Consider the following 17,405-nt stretch of genomic DNA (forward strand, 5'->3'; position numbering starts at 1 on the left):
GGATGAGAGTGCCCAAAGGAGGGATCTAAGTGCCCTCAAACAGCTTCTGGCCCTGTTTGGCCATGGAATGGTCTCTGTTATGAACCCCCCTGATGGCCAAAATGCCTCAGTACTGCCCAATTTTAGCCTCTTCCAAGGGGCTGTAACCCCCAACCCAAGGCTGGCTTCTAACAGGGAAACTTTGTGCAGCAAGGAAAAAAAAAAAAAATAAAACTGGAAAACAATCCACCAAGTCCTCAGGCAAGTAACTATTTCAAACCACTTCAGCCGCTCGAATCGTCTCGGTTCCAGCCCACGCCAAACATCTCCCATTCATTTCTAAAATACCTTTTCTCCCCCACATCCCCCAGATGTTCTGCCATCCCCCCACCCATTCAGTGCTTAGCTTCTCCTGTAGATTAGGGTTATTTTTGGTGCTGACATACCTTTTTTTGGCACCCATTCTCCAATATATTCTAACCTCAAGCTTTGATGTGGTTTCCAGGTCTCTCTCCCTCCCTGATTCCCAAAAGGCATTTCAACTCAAAGCAGTAATTTCAGGAAGTTCTGGCAGCAATGCACCTTTTGCCTTGGACCATGTCCTCCTACTGCAAAAATGCAGATTAAAAACCTGCCAATCCCCCTTCTTAACAAACTTTCCTTTGCAGCTTGGTCTCACTGCTTCTGTTAACAGAAATACATCAAATTCTTACAAAACACACACAAAAGTTGGAAAAGTTTCCCTGTGAAGCTTGACTCAGCATTGGGACATAAAAGAATAAACAAAATGATAAATAAGGTGCCACTAACTCCTTTAACATCGAATCCCAGACTGGTTTGGGTTGGGAGAGGTCTTAAAGCTCCTCCAGTGCCAGCCCTGCCAGGGCAGGGACACCTCCCTCTGTCCCAGGCTGCTCCAAGCCCTGTCCAGTCTGTCCTGGGACACTCCAGGGATGGAGCAGCCACAATCTGTGCTAAACTCTGCACCAAGAGATGTAGAAATGTTTTTTACTGATCTGCACCAAGTACAGTAGGTGCATCCAGGGAAGAAATTGATGTTCCACCGCATAATTTGCAGCCTAAAATGAAAATGTTGGCTGCTTAGAAAAATCATTATTTCATGTCTTTAGACAGCTGTCTGATTATTAAAAATAATAAATGACTTGCTAGAGCATGACTCTGAAAGCTGAGCAAACCCACCTATTGCATTCTCAACCAGAAAAGTTCAACCCATCGCTCAGCTTTTAAAACATGAATCTTTTCACCTCAGTAACCTCTTATAACCTCTTCTATTTCTTCCCCATTTGGCCTCACTTTGTCTATTGCTCTGAAAGCACTGAAATCTCAGAGGCTGCCCAAAGCAGACTAAAGCCAGGGGTAAAATGAGACCTTTGATGCTTTCTAAGGCACCAGGTTTGTTGTATTTCCCTGCCTTGCAAACAAGGTACAAGCACTGGCACCACCCAGCTCTGTGCTGATCCCAAACCCGTGAATACAACTTAGATCTTATGGGAAAAATGCCTTTTTTTCTCCAGTTCTCCTGTAAGCTGAAGTCAGGTACCACAGGTGGCCATCAAGGCTGGGACAGGGACCTGTGCACTGGAATGTGTCCAGCAAACTCCTGGGATCCTTCTGGCATTGATGACAAAGTCATTTTAGAACTCTGAGGCTTAAAAAGCTCATTCTTTGCAGCCCAATTTGTTACATATGCATGATTTCAACACAGATAAATATCAGATTTAATTACAGACACTGATCAGTTAAAGCCAACTGGAACAGTCTGAGTCCCTGGCATTCACTATTAAAGGCAAATTTTGGGGCAGGGAATGGGAATGCTCTGGTTCTGGGTGGTTCATTCCCAGCAATACATTAAGATCAGGAATTATATACAGCTATATATCCAGAATATTATAAGCCTAACAAAGACTTTTACACCTCTGCTTTCCAAACAGAGGTTTAAATATTTACAAAGACCTTCACCATTTTTTACAGAGACAAGCATCATCTTTTAAAATTGCATCAACATTTCCTGTAACTCTCAGAGCTGAAGACAATAATTTGTACCAACACTGTCACACAAAAGGAACATTACAGCACAAATTCACTTGAGATCTGAGCACGTGCAAACCTCAGGCTGATCTGGCTGTACCTGCCCAGGTCAATGTAAAATTAGTCATCAGAAAGATACCAGTTAATGACACTTTTAATCACTCCTCCCCAGCCTTTTGTAATACAGTAAATGATAAACACCCTCATGGGGAGTCACCTTGATTGTATGGGGATTTAGTTCAGGGGGTTTTAACTCTTTTACATTTCTTATTAGAGCAAATAGTTTGACTGTGATACAAGTTAGACCTGTTGGTATCTAACCATCCAATCTCCACACAGAGCTATTTTAAGTGCCTGTAATGTGTACAAGGCCATTAAAATCACACCAGCATTAAATGTGTAAATAGAGGAAGTTTGTGGGGCTTCCTCAGCTCTGTACTTCAGACAACTTCCCACTCAAACCCACATCTTCCACAGCCACGAGCCTAGCAGAAGGGAAACGTTCCCATGCTCAGGAAAAGCCAGGAGAGGTTCTTTGAAAGGCAGATGTCCAAGGCCTGTCTGCTCATCAGCATCACTGCTAATTAACTCCAGCAGGTAGGAAACTGCAGCAGATCAGTTTTCAGAGCACTTGAAGTCATAACAAACCTTTAATATCCACTAAATGTACTGCTCTCACCACTCCTACCCCATCCTCTGAGAACAAGGACAGCACCTCTGCTCTCTCCCTGCACAGGCCTGCAAGTGGAAATGGAACCTGTTGCCTTGTACCTGATGCTACCCAGATGATCCTGCTAAAATTCCCCTTTTCTCAGGTGGCCTGAGTTAAAGTGTGAAGGAGGAGCAGAGCCAGAATAAGAGAGCCTGAACAATGTCCCTGCAGCAAGGGTCAAAGTTGTCTTAGTTTCCACATCTGGGAAAAGAGAAGTTCCAAAATTTTTTTAAAATCAGAAAACAGTCCTAAAGCACAGCAGAGTATTTCATTTTTAGGAAGTTGAACCCTACACAGTTTGAGTCACTCCTCCTGCAATGTGCCCCACTGTACTTTGAACAGTCCCTGTGTCTGAGGCTGCTCTGCACAACCAACCCTTCACATCTCACACCTCTGCTCCAGCTCAACAGAAGAGCTGAACACAAGCAGGGAATCCAGCAGGGAATCCAGCAGGGAACCCAGCAGGGAACCCAGCAGGGAACCCAGCAGGGAACCCAGCAGGGAACCCACAGACACCCCTGAGGCAGCCTCCCTGTGTGTATTCCTGGAGCACCATCCTCTGCTGCTCCAGGCACGCCCAGCACATCACCCAGACCACACACACAGCTGGCATTTCTCCTTCCAACCCCTTCCTCAATCCCATGTGATGTTCCTGTTCATCCCTCGTGCACCAAGGGCACGGCTTTGGCTTCAGAGATCATCACATGGATGTGTAACCTGTGGGATGAACTGGCAGAGTTGGTGCTGCCTTCTCCTGCTTCCCACCTCTCCCTCAGCCCTGGGACTTTGGGACCACATCTCCAGACTGAAGATAAAGCCCAACCAGCACACCCACACTGCCCGAGTTCTCCTGGCAAAGCTGTTAAAAGAAAGAGGACCTTGGGCAAACCCTTCCCAGCCCCCTGAACCACATCAGGCAGCCAAGTCCTGCCTCCAGCTCAGCACCAGCAGAATTTCTGCATCTCTCCAGACACAATGAGCCAAAACCATCAAAGGTGAAGGTTGGCCAAGGAACCTGCACTGGGAGCCCATGCAAAGGGACCTGACCCAGCACACCACACCTCACCCAGCCATCAGCACATCTTCAAAGGCTGCCTACAACACCTCCACTTCCTTCCAGACATCCTCATTCAACTCCGGGGATTCTTCAGTCTCAATTGGTTTCATGAGCAAGAGGAATCAAACAGTGAATTGGTTAATTGGCTGCGATGAAACTCCAATTCTGTCTGCCAAGGTTTGGCCAGGAAGGAGAAGCAGGCTGAGAGGGAACGTGCAGGATCCCAACTCCCTGTGGGGCACACCCAGCTGCAGGGGCACACCCAGCTCCCATGATTTCATCCTTTTTTCTTAAAACCAAGGGGGAAAAGAGCTGGGGAGCCTGCCTGCAACAAGGAATGATGTTTTCAGAAGGCATTTAAAAATACCTGAAGCTGCCTTAATGCTGCATCCAGAGATACCTGTTGATTATTTCAAATATTCTTTTTATCATGGGCAAGGGGCATCTCAGGAGCTGGCACAGGACACTTGTCCCAGCTTGTGCATCAAGTAGGGCATCACCACAAATCCTGCCCTGAAATCATGTGCATGAGCCTAAAAGGACACTCTGTCAGCTTTTAATACAAATGCACTCCCAGAGGAGCTGTTTAAAGAGGGAGACATTGAAAAATAACTGCCCTGCAACAACAAAATTAACACAAAAACACCGACACACAAAGAGGAACATGCCCTGGTGTCACCAAGAGCTACTTATAGAAACGTACATATAATCTTCCACTTTCTACGTGATGGTGAAGAAAAAAAAAAAAACAGAATAAAAAATGTAGCATTTCCTACTAAAACAATACAGCTTTGCCCAAAAAGGCACAAACAGGACGATTCTCCAGGACAGGTTTAGAGGATAACTGTGATGGTGCAAATCCAGAAGCGGCAGAATCACCTTTAGAGTTTTATAACTGAAATAAGGAACACAACTAAAACAAGAGCTTACACAGAATTCAATAACTTTTGTATGCTGCAGATAGAGTACAAAACCAGCTTCTCAAAAGTTTTCTGTTTCTGCCCCTCACCTGACAAAAGGCTCCGTGCCAAGGGAGAGGTTTGGGATGGCTCCTGGTGCATATGGGATCTGCTCTGCCAAAGGAAAGGTTCTGACACCTCCAGTATCCCAAAATTCTATCCCATAACTCGCCACCACAGGTGAGGCTGCACAGGTGAACACAGGAAACCCTGAGCCATTGTCTTGCTCAACTATTTTGATGAGAATCAGCTTTTCCACAGCTCCATCTCCATCTCTTTCCAAGGTTTCATGTGAGCTCTTGAGAATACGATTCAAATACAATTGTACTGGTAATACGATACAAATATAAATCAGATTCCCCACTAACTGAAACATAAATGTCTCTCATTCCTACAACACAAACACAAACGCTTCTATCCCACCCGTCCCATCAGGAATTCCTACTGCACATCCAACAGAATACCATAAAGTGCCCCAAGAGCAGTGTGGGAACACCTTTGTACATACTGAGAGTGGGAGAGCTTTAAATAAAAATAATAAAAAAGTGAGTTGGCCTAGGTCTGGTTAATGTTTGACTAGAACTCCCAGGGAGGGCAGAGGCAGCAGTTTGCTGCAGGCATTTCTCCTTCCCACTCAGCTCTGGAGCACCCAGAAATCCCCAGCAAGCACGATGTGCCTGGGCTTGTGCTGCTGCCCAGACAAAGCAGCACAAATCCTTCACCACCGTTAGCTGAGAGAAATTCCACAGCACTTTCTGTGGGAGCTCAGCCTTCATTCCAGCGTCTCAGACAAGGGATGGTGCAAGTAATTACATCCTGCTGCTTTGGAGTTTTAGCTGCCAGAGTGCCCTTCATCCCTCCAATGGCAGGTTCTCTGAGGATCAGTCAGCATCTTCCACCTGAGAAGCCAACACACAGCAATGGTGGATCAAAGAATCACAATGATCATTTGTAACTCAACACTAACCACTGGAAAATGACTTGGGGATCCTTTAGAAAGAGGCTCTGCAAATGCAACATTTCATTTAACAAGTCCAGATGAGAACTGGGTGCATCATTCATCATACATGAGATTCAGCAGACAGAAGCAAGGGAGAAATGGAGCTTGGGTTGGAAGAGACTTCAGGAATCATCCAGTTCACTCCTCCTGCCAAGGTAAGGTAAAAGAACTAACTAAGGTAAAAGTGAAGCCCCAGCAACTGGATTTTAGAAGCCAAGTCAAGGAGGACATTTCTAAATTCAGCACTTGCACTGCACCTCATTTAAAACAATTTTAAGTCCATTTTTAAACCATACTACTACAACAGCTTAAAACTGTTTATATGCAAGAATTTGCAAGACTGGTGTGATGTAATTCACTCAAGGGACCTTAAAAATGCACAAGCACATATCTTAAATGTCTCATTTTTGTGCAGAAGTACTACCCAGGAGGGAAAATGTCTGGAACCTCCTCCCTGCTAAACACAGAAATTAATTCCCAACTCTTTTCCTTCACAGGGAGCAGAGCTGCTCCAAGGACATCCATCCCTCCTTTCTGGAGTCTCTTCAGGAACAGGAGAGGAACAGGAAAGCCCAGCACAGATCCCTGCTCCCTCCAAGGCCAGGGAGCAGAGGCAGGGTCACTCCCCCATCACTGTCCCTCTCTCCCCAGGCTCCATCCTGGCAGACACCGTGGATGTCACAGCACATCCCTGGCTCAGAGGAGAAGAGCCTCGGGGATGGACACCACAAAGTCACTACAGTTGTTTTTTCTGCACCTACCCCAAGGCCAGGTCAGGATTCCAGGTCAGAGGAGACACAGGAGCCTCAAGGAACTGCTGCCACAAGAACCAGGAGAGGGAAGTGAAGCTGCTGCTGCTCACTAAAGCTGAATTTCAACTCTGCCTTCCCAAGCCTTTGTATTTCTATTTGCAGCATCTACTCTGAGGAACAGGGACTTTCTTTGCCAGGCAGTGGAATTCCTTGGCCTGAGGAGATCAGCCAAGCAGCAGCCCAGCAGTGCAGACTGACCTCCAGCTCAGCCATCCACCAGGAACACTCTTCTCTGGCTCACTTAAATCTCTTCTCAGCCAACTTCAGCCCAGTTCCACCTCCCAGCCCACCAAGGACCTCCTCCCCATCCTTTCCACCCTCCATCACTGGAGAGTCTCTTAATTCCCCCAGTGCACAGATGGACCATCACAAATTCAGCATTTTTACATGCAATCCTTTCATGTCCACACAGGCGAACCAAAGCATATTCCAACACAGTTTCCCAACAAATTTCTGCCCTTTAATTGGGCAGAAACTTAATAACCCAATTCCTGTGCCTACATGTTCATCTGCTTAAACTTTGAAGCCAAGACAATTGGCATTTAGATTTTATTAAGCAATAGTTATTCAGACATCTAACATTAATCTGGCTATTATCATTCTGACTTCCTCCCAATAATTTACTTTCATAAAAGACATCATTACATTTGAGTGCTATGAACTCTGGCATTAGGATTAAGAAAGGATTCACTTGACAGAAATTCTCTGATAAATCTGCTCTGTGTAAGATCTGAAACAGCAGACAGGGTTCTAATGAGGTGCCATCTAAAGCAGGAGTGAAAAGGCAAAAGGGAAAAATCACATTTGAGGTTCACAACCTTCTCCCATCTCAACTACAGCAAAAGAAAGGAGAGAAAAAGTTTATCAGACACTTTACCCTGGTTTAACTGCCACTTCCTCCAGCCTCAGTGTAAGATCATCTGTCTCACAAGACATTTATCTTGGGCTTCCCTCCGTGACCAAGGCTCACCCACTGTGCTGCATCCCTCACTGAGCTGAACATCAGCTTTGAGATGATAACTCTGTAATGTGGCTCTGAGGGATGGAGGAAGAGCAGGAGGATGCTGGGGAGCAGGTCAGCAGAGCAAACAGAATTTAAAACTTCATTGTTTAATGACTTAACTCTCCTCAGAACCATGGGAAACCACTGGGGGTGAGCCACAGAACCTAAAGGGAAATCCAGGTCCAGGCTGTTCCCAGAACAGCAGCAGGGGAAGCTCCAAAACCACCGGGGTGGATCCATCAATATTATTCTCTAAATTGTCATCAGTGTATTACTATCAATATCTGTTCAGAAGTGGTGAACTCTCACAAGGCCCAGTGCTCCCCTGGCAGCTGCAGCAGTTCTGGGATTGCTCTGCAGCTCCAAGATTTCCCAAAATCCACAATTCTGAGTGCCAGAAAAGTGAGAATACAATTTTCCCTCCCAGTTTTCAGCCCTAACTTGTGTGTAAAGGGTTTACCAAACTCAGCATCATTTCCTACTTGTCTAAAATCTGCTGTCAGAACACGACAGCTTTGAGACCTGGGATGCTTCCTGGTACCTTCAAACTTACTTTTTAAATTTAAACACGCTGAAGAATGAGAGCACAGAGTAGTTAAAAGTCTGGAATGACCTAGGGAAGAGGAGAATTTAAGATCTGCAGGCAGAGCAAAAAAATTGGAAGCAAGAGGAAAGGCCCAGAACCATCTACAGAGGGAAGCTGAAATGCAGCAGGAAAGCCCCAGCTTTGATGTGCTGTGCTTCCAAACAAACACTGCTGAAAAAAATGGAAAGTTTTCCACTTTTCATCCTACCTACTAAATGCCACCTGTACTTTACAATCCCCCTGAGCAGATTGAGAAAAACATCCATATTTTCTGCCCCCATGGAGTAAAGAGTGCATTTAGTGGAGCATCTTTTATCTCAGGTAAACAGTTGATAAATGTTAATTTAGCTGAACAAACTCTTTTTATACAAATGACATCTTATTTTCCCATAATAATGATGTTTGGGGACTTTTTCCCCCCAAAGTTCCTACGACTTTTTGCACTTTTCTGGATGTAGCCTTAAACCAAAAGACATAAAACTACAAAACACAGAATTCTACCAACACATTTCCCTTCCAGCCAGTGAGACTCGGTGAGTTTTGCCACCAGAAAGAGAAGTTCAGCTTTCTGTGGCACAAAGTTAAGGGCAAACACAAGAATCATTGCAAAAGCCATGGCAAAATTCAGTTGAGTTTCAAAACCCTTCATGCAAGAGGCCACTTCACACCGAGCTGGGTCAGAGCTGGAGCCTGGAAACGTCTCTGGAAGAGGCAAATCTGCTTCAAGTGCCCCAGAAATTCCATGTGAGAGCTGCTAAAGCTCCAGGCTGAGCAGGCACCAGGCACTGCTGGACACCCCGAACTGGGGGTTTAATTAATGCAATTCTTCTGAGCACAAATTCAAATTAATTTTTTTTTTTAAAGGTATGAGTCACTATTTATAGTGAGAGTCACACATAGTAATTTTTTTTTAAAAAAATTGAATAACGCTTTGAAATAAATTGTATGGCAAAGAAGCAGCCCATCAGAGCAGCTAATGAGATCCAAATTTTGGACTCGAAAATAGCAATGAAGATTAAACCACACCCATATTTCTGACCATCTTGAGCTTCAAGTCTGTCAGCAAATCACGACTGGGCGCACTTGAACATTCCACTGAATAAATAAGAAAAAACAAACAAAACCATTTTTGAATGCCAATTCAGCATGGACCTTGCTTCACGTGGCCAGGAAATAATGCAACTTTTTCCACTTAAAAAAAAAAAAAAAGAGAGAAAGTTGAAGGAAAAAAAAAAAAAACTGAAGAAAAAACCTGAAGAAAATCGTTTTTTAGGAGGTTATTAGTGATTAACAAATTTGAGCTGAAGACTACTTGTTAAAACTCTCTCCTATTAAAACATATTTCTGGTAATTATTGGCTAAGAATGTGTCACAGTGCAAAGTCCTCACTTGTGTTTTTTGCTCATTAAATATAATTAGTGGAGCTCCTTCAGCACGAGCAATTGCTCCAGGAAAAACCTTTTCACCCTTTATCTTTTAAGGGCTGGTTTACACCAAACACCAGTTTCCACCACGGCAAATCAATGCCATAATATGATGCTAATTTATCCTATCAGCATCAGAAGGCTAAATGAAATCTAAATTAATTAGTTGAAAAATAAATTCATTAACTAGAAAGCCCAAACTTCACCAGCAGGCAATTTAACCCAATATTCCATGTGGCCACAGTGCTTTTCACTCACAGCCAGGCTGGATTCCAGCAGCTCCACAAGAGTCAGAGGTGAACTGGAAGATTTTCATGGAGATGCCAAAGAAATAGAGCAAAATATAAAAAAAAAACCTCCTTAAAACACACAAACAAACTCTCAGGGAGCTCTGTTCCATAGAGGACAACTCAGAACATAAAAAACACCCCAGGAAATAGGGAAAATATCAGCATATCAATCCATTCCATCTCCTTTTGGCCAATCTTTGTGCTTCAAGGCCTCTTGAAGTGACCAAAATACAATAATCTTTGTAAAATCAAGTGTTTTTCACTCAGCAATTTCCATTAGGTTCAAGTTACAACATGTTCCTTGAAGTTCTTCAACCTGTTTCTCAAATTCAATTTTCTGAAATTTCCATCTTAACGTTTTTCAAATCTGGACTTTGACCAAACAATTTTAAAATGATCTTTAAACAGGGAAGTGCTTATGTTAATTGTAATGCAACACTGGAAAGTTACGTTGGCAGATCTCTCCAACTATTTTTGTTTTTCCACAGAAACTCTGGTTATTCCTCTGCCCACGAAACACACGACATCACACAAACTAAATTCCCATTTTGATGGAGCTTTTTTTTTTTTTCTGATTTCCTGTTCCTCTTCACTGTGGGGAAAAACAGAATTAGAGAATTATTCAGGCTGAAAAAAAAACTCTCCAAGTTCCTCGAGTCCAACCATTGTCACTGCCCCAAGTGCCACCTCCACACTTTAAGCCAGTCAGGGCTGGGGACTCCAGGCTGGAGAAGGTTTTCCATGATGGAATTTTCCCAAAATCCAGCCTGAAGCTCCCTTGGCACAGCTTGAGGCTGTTGTCCCTTGTCCTGTGGCTGCTCCTGCGCCGTTGGGATTTCCTGAACATTTCCTCCTGCAGAGTTCCTCTGCAGCCAAACCATACAAAGGGAACTGGGGACTCTTGATCTCTTCATCCTCCTCGCTTTAATGATTTGTGCACATCAAAGCCTGATTAAAACCATTTAAGCACTTCCATCACTGAAATCTCTTTAACGTCTTTTGGAAATTAAATTAAAGGCAGAAACAAAAACAAAACAACAAAAAAAGCCTCCATGTGAATGCACAAAGTTGGACAATTATGATCAGGTTTGAGCTTTTATAGCCATGGCAGTAGGAACAGGGAAATACAGGGGAGCACAGTTTTTGAAGCCTAATTTACATAAAAACACAGCAGACAACCAACATAAATATCCAATACTCATCTAAAATCAGACACCTTCAACAGGATCACACAAAGGAAAGTGAACATGAAGAATTCCAAAGGAAAATGAAGTGAAGAACTGAATGACTGCTCAATGGCAGGAAATTTCCACAGGAACCAACTGTTGAGGGAAATATCTGCTCTGGAACAATTTACCTCGGTGAAATCTTAGAATCCCAGCTAAGGACAAGTGGAAAGAGTTTCCTCTGTCTCAGGAGTTTAACTTGTCACTGATCACAAACACTCTTTTCCCAGTGCCTGGTTCTGCAAATGAAACATTCTTTATTTTCTTCTCCAACTGGAAAATGTCTGTCAATGATGGTGCAGTGAGGCACCAAAGCCTCACGTCCAGGAGATGACAAAGTGACACCAAAACCACCTGGCTGCCCTCTCATTTTAACCCCCCACACAGCAAAAGGTTACAGAGTTGGAAAACCTCAAAGTTTCAGGATCTGCTTTGGTTTGAGACTTTTTCTGACGGTTCCAAACCTTCAGCCAGCCCAGGAGCTGCAGGAGGAGCAGAACCACCCCAGGGCTCATCTCTGCCCCTCCACAGGAACCCACCGAGCTCAAACACTGAGGGAAGCTTCCAGCCCAAAGGACAAACAGCTTAAAGCTGCTCTTGGAAACTGCAAACAACGTGGGAACATCAATCCTTCAGCAGCAAACACACCGAGGAGAAGCACACCATTATCCTGCCTCCTGATGCTCCCAGGGCACTTCTGGGGATAGTGAGGAACTGCTGTGGGCTGCAGAGGAGCACTCCCATCCACAGGGAGAGAGAATGCCAAACCAGCCTCTCCTGGAAAACATGATCACTACAGGGTTACACATGAGGAAAAGCACACTGCAGTTGTTTAATGATATAAAACATGAAAGCAGCACGCTCAAGTCGTTTATCCATGAAGGTTGTGACGTGAATAAAAACTAAGATGAACTGTTAAAAAAAAAAAGTCAGTGAAAGGGAGCTCTGAGCTGCTCCATGAGGTGTTGTTTTCCATAAAAAGATGAGCAGGAAGATTTCTCTTAATGAGTTGTTAACAGAAGAAAATTAGTTCAAGACTTCAGGGCAAGAACTTCCCTTATTCCACGTTTGTATATTATGGAGTATAAGATTTTTTTTTTTTTCTTGCTGGTACCTGGTGCTACTGGCAGTTAATAACCCAGGTTTTACATTCATCAGCAAGAATTAATGAACCAAGTAAGAACAAGACAACCTGAGGAACTCCAAGCACTGGGGAGAAAAGCCACGGTTAGGGAAAAGAGGGGCTTGAAATGCAGAGCTGAAGAAAGAAATGGGGAAAGTTGTAGAAGTCTGAGAGCCTGGGGAGGTGGCAGACACCAAAGGAGACTCCAGTGCATGAGGCAAACCTCTCCCAGCTCCAGGGAAATGGGAATTTTGGCCTGGCCCCAAGGAGCTGCTCAGAACAGCTCACCTCAGAGAGCACCAGCACTGCCCCAAAGTGGGAATATTCAGCTGGAATACTGCATCTAGTGCAAACAGCTAAAAAGGGAATAAAGCTGGATTCCTGCAGGAGAGAAGAGCCAGAGAACAGCACAGCTTCAGCTCTCAGGGCTGACTGTGCTGTCAGGGAGGAGCAGGGGCTGGAAGCTTGGATTTCCTAAGCAGTGACAGCAGCCCTGTCATTTCACAAGCTGCAGAGCATCCTCTTAGTCATTAGTGACTGCAGAGAGGGAACCATCCTGCAAGAGAAGAATAACTGCCACACAAGTTCTTTCATCTGGAGTTTTGCAATTCTATGAACTTGATGGCTGATTTTCTTAGTTTAACACAGTTAGCAAGATATTTTACATACATCTAACCCTGCTCTAGCTAAATGTCATCTGTTAAAGTTTCTTGACTCGTTTCCAGACGCTTCCTCCTCATCCTACAGCCCCTCCATCTCCCCAGAGCTCGGGGTGCTCTGCTCTCCCAGTTTAGAGAAGGTGACACCAACCTCATTCTGGTTTTGGTGCAGATCTGAGGGAGACACTGAAGGCAAAGGAGGACAGGAGGGTCTTGGTGGGACCTCCAAACTCATCCAGTGCCACCCCAGCCATGGCAGGGACACCTCCCACTGTCCCAGGTGCTCCAACCCCAGTGTCCAGCCTGGCCTTGGGCACTGCCAGGGGCAGCCCCAGCCGCTCTGGGCACCCTGTGCCAGCCCTGCCCACCCTGCCAGGAAAGGATTCCTTCTGTGGATCTAATCTAAACCGAAATTTAGCTATCTAATCTCAAATTCAGTTATTTCTGAGCCCCTGCTGAAGATAACTGTGACATTGTAGCAGACAGAGAAAGGAAATGAGGCTGCAGAGCAAACCACAGGTGAGTAACAAACTGAAATTATGTGGCCAAGAACAATTATTGCCACAGAAAAGAAACCTCAGTCACCAGAAACTCCAGACTCTCCCTACATCCTCACACGGGGGGACTCCAAACACGACACTGCAAACTCCTATTCCTCCCAGCTCAGCACACACCTCGCTGAGGCCTCCTGGAAGCTGCTCAAACTCTCTCCACGTGCCCAAATCTGCCCATGGCAGAGGTGCTGCTCCCCTGCCTCAGCTCTCAGTATTTCCGCCCTCCACGCTGCAAATTTCTGATGATCTGGAGCAAAGAGCAGGGACAGGGATGATCACAAACCTCCCAAACCAAGAGCAGGAAGGAGAGGGAGGGAGGCACCAGCAACAGCCACCGGCAGCTTTGGCACCTGTCCCAATGCAGAGAGGGACACAATGACAGCAGTGCCACCATCACCAGGTCACAGACCCCTGCTGCCAGGCCTCAGAGGACGCCAAGGGCCCCGTCTCAGTCAGTAAGGCACAGGTCACACATGTCCTTAGTCACATCCGACACAGGAGCACCCACGCTGGAAAACAGGCACAGCACTGCTGGGCCAGTGCCACCCTGCCACGGGCCACCTGCGACCTCAGCACAGAGGTCTGCTGCAGCTCTGCACCTACAAGGCTCCCAAGAAGCAAACTCTGTGGTTTGTGCAGGCACAAATGTGGCATCTTCTCGATAAAGAACCATGCAAAAGCATCTCCACGTTGCAGCTTCCTAAAAAAAAACCACCCCAGAGATCCAAGTTGGGTTTTTCAAGTTCAGGTCACTAGAACTGGCAAGAATTCTAAACACATCAATATGAATTATTTTTCTGGGTTGCCGAGTGGCTTCTCACACAAAAAGTGACCCCAGGGGCTCAGTCTCACTCGCTCAATGTTTGAGACGAGGAGAAAAGTCATAAAACAAGAGCTGCAAAGATGTTTAGAGGAGACATCAGGAACCTGAGACAGCTTTTGAGACCGGAGTTGGAATTCACCGTTTTCCTTCATTGCTGTTAAACTGTACAGGAGCCCCGGGGGCACTTTTGGGCACCACAATACAAAAGAGATAAAAAAGCTGGGGAAGGGGAGGGGGTGGAAGGACCATGAAGGAGCTGCTGAGGGCACTTGGTTTGTTCTGCTGGAGGAACCTGAGGTCAGAGCTCCTTGGGGTCTGCAGCTCCAGTCTGTGACAAGGACAGGACTCAGGGCAGGTTCAGGTTGGATTTTGGGGAAGGTTCTTCCCCCAGAGGATGCTGGCACTGCCCAGGCTCCCCAGGGAATGGGCATGAGGCTGCCAGAGCTCCAGGAGAGCTGGGACAGCGCCCCAGGGATGCCCAGGGTGGGATTTTGGGCTCTGGGCAGGGCCAGGAGCTGCACTGGATGATTCTGAGGGTCCTTCCCAGCTCAGGAGATTCCAGGATTGTCTCACTCCTGAACATGGGAGAGCCTGCTCTCACCCAGAGCTGCAAACACACTGCTCAGGAGGCAGCAAATGACAAAAATTGACATGGATACATTAATAAAGCCAAGATATTCATCACGCCAAAAGATAAATTTTTCTCTTTTGTTCCTGCCCAACAAGCCCTGCCCCAGTCCCAGCAGAACCAGTGAGTAACTCCAGTGTGACACTGGGACTGTCACAGACACACACCAGCAGCACCAGGAGTTTAATCACGTTTCCCTCATTAGAGGAGACGATGAAATGACCAATCAGGTGCACAACCACTCCTGCAAAGCACTTCACTAGATCCTGTTTTGCAATAATCCTCCCCCGGGCTGCAAATCCCCATTTGCCAGGGACCTGAGAGAAGAATTCAGTCGTTTCAAAGGAACGTCAGGAACTAGGAATCCACCTGAGCGCTCAGGAGCTGGGAGGGAGCCCAGGTGACACAGAAACACACAGACCTGAGCAGAACTTCACCCCAAGGAGGGACACTGAGCAAGGGACTGTTCACTCCCGGGCAGGTGGGGGCCTGGTGCCATCACTGGAAACAGGAATGTTTAAAACCACCCAAATTCTTGAGAAAATGATCAAACAAAGCTGTAACAAGGCGAGAGAAGGCTGGGGGAACAGCAGGTCCCACAGCTGCCCCTCTCCAGGCTCCTTTCCCATTGAAAAGCGTCTGCCCAGGCTGTGAGGGAGGTCTGGGCACAAGCACTCAGCTCTCCCCCAAAATTCAGTGAAACCACTTCAGACACAGCCCTGAAAGCACGGATACCCGGGTCACACATCTCAACACTTGCCGGCTTTGTTTTGTTCATTGGAAAAGGGAAAAAAAGGGAAAAAAGTCTGCCCAGAGTCCAGGGATATTAAGCGACTGCTGTTTCCCAAAGTCCAATAAAAGCCCCCAGCAGGGATGAGGCTTTACATAACGCCGCCCACTCACTCCGGGACGGGCCTGTGTCCGGAACCGCGGCCCCCCGGTGCCCCGACCCTCGGCAGCTGCCCGGAGCCGGTCCCGGGAGCGCCGGGAGCCGCGGGAGCCGGGCCGCTCTGCCCGCTGCATGCCGGCCCCAAGCCGCGGAGAGCAAAGGGGAAGGAACAAAGCCCTGACGTCAATTACCGGCACAGGATTAAATCCATCCCCGGGGAGCGCAGCGCAGGGCCCCGGGGCCCCGGGCCAGCGCCAAGGCGGCGGCGGGGAATGCCCCGGGCTCCGCAGGGACCCCCGCCCTCCGCTCCGTGTCACCGCGGGGAGCTCCGCGCTTCCCGCCGGGAGAGGCGCCTGGAGCGGCCGATCGCGGCCCGGGGCCCGGCGGTTCCGCGGCGGGGAGCGGCCGGGATGTGCCGGGAGCGGCCGGCCCGGGGGCGGCGCGGGCCCGCCGCTCTGCCCCGGTTCCGGCGGGAGGCCCGGCCGCGCTCACCTGCGCTGGCCGCTCCGCTAGGCCCGGACCATCTCCTGGCTGCCGCCACCGGCGAACGATGAGGCCCGAGGAGCCGCCGGCGAGTCGCGGAGCGCCGGGGGGCGCGGGGCGGGCCCGGCCCGGGGGAAAGGGGGGGGCGGCTCACAAGCGGGCGGCCGCTCCGTAGGGGTCCCGGCGGTCCATGGCGGGCCGGCGCCGGGCTGGCGGCTCGCAGGGCTCGGGCAGGACCGCGGCTCGGCCGGGGCTGCGCTGGGCCCGCTCCCGGTGCCGATCCCGATCCCGGCCCGGTCCCGCCTGGCGCTTCCCGGCGGCCCCCGCGCGCCGCCGCCGCCCCGATCACGTGACGCGCGGGGAACCACGTGACCCCGGCGGAGCGCGCGCGCGTGGGGGCGTGGCCGGGATCAGGCCCCGCCCCCTCGGGCCGCGGCGGGAGAGTCACGTGGGGCGGGCGCGGGGGGGGCGCTCCCGAGGGCGCGGCGCCCCCTGGCGGCGGCGGGATCACACCGGGATCACACCGGGATCACCCCGGGACCATCCCAGGACCATTCCGGGATCACACCGGGAGCATTCCGGGATCACACCGGGATCACCCCGGGATCACACTGGGATCATTCCGGGATCACACCGGGATCACTCCAGGACCATCCCGGGCCCGGAAAGGGCTGTGAGAGCTGGGATTGTTCAGCCTGGAGAAGCCTCGCGGTCACCCAGTTGTGGTCTCTCAGCGCGGGAGGAGCTGCAGGAAAAGAGCACGAGAGAGGATTTCCAAGGGATGGGAAGGACAGGACACAGGGGGTGGGTTCCCCCCGCCAGAGAGCAGGGTTAGGTGGGATTTGGGGATGGAATTCCTGGCTGGGAGGGCAGAGGTCACCCAGAGCAGCTGTGGCTGCCCCTGGAGCCCTGGCAGTGCCCAAGGCCAGGGCTGGAGCAGCCTGGGACAGTGGGAGGTGTCCCTGCCATGGCTGGGGTGGCACTGGGTGGGCTTTAAGGTCCTTCCAGCCCAAACCATCCTGGGATTCTGGGATTCTCTGCTGTTCTGGTGTCGAGGTCTGCAGCACCCAGCCTGGCTGAACAAAGGCTGTGAAGATCCACCTCAGACAGGACCCGTTCTCCTGTGTGCCATCATAGACACGACAATGA

General features: G+C 48.5%; 1 protein-coding gene across 2 annotated transcripts in view; it reads right to left on the reverse strand.

The window, feature by feature from the left end:
- Positions 1-4,700, reverse strand: part of AFF4 (ALF transcription elongation factor 4) — a 40,676-nt gene extending 35,976 nt beyond the window's left edge. The window contains exon 1 of one of the 2 annotated variants that reach the window (XM_066329435.1): positions 3,807-4,700. In XM_066329435.1, coding sequence (XP_066185532.1) covers positions 3,807-3,814 — 8 coding nt within the window. In that variant the 5' untranslated portion in view covers positions 3,815-4,700. The remainder of the gene's footprint in view (positions 1-3,806) is intronic. The other variant, XM_066329436.1, reaches the window with a different exon arrangement.
- Between the last annotated feature and the right edge of the window lie 12,705 nt (positions 4,701-17,405).

The sequence above is a fragment of the Sylvia atricapilla genome, chromosome 14 (assembly GCF_009819655.1).
Source record: "Sylvia atricapilla isolate bSylAtr1 chromosome 14, bSylAtr1.pri, whole genome shotgun sequence".
NCBI lineage: Eukaryota > Metazoa > Chordata > Aves > Passeriformes > Sylviidae > Sylvia > Sylvia atricapilla.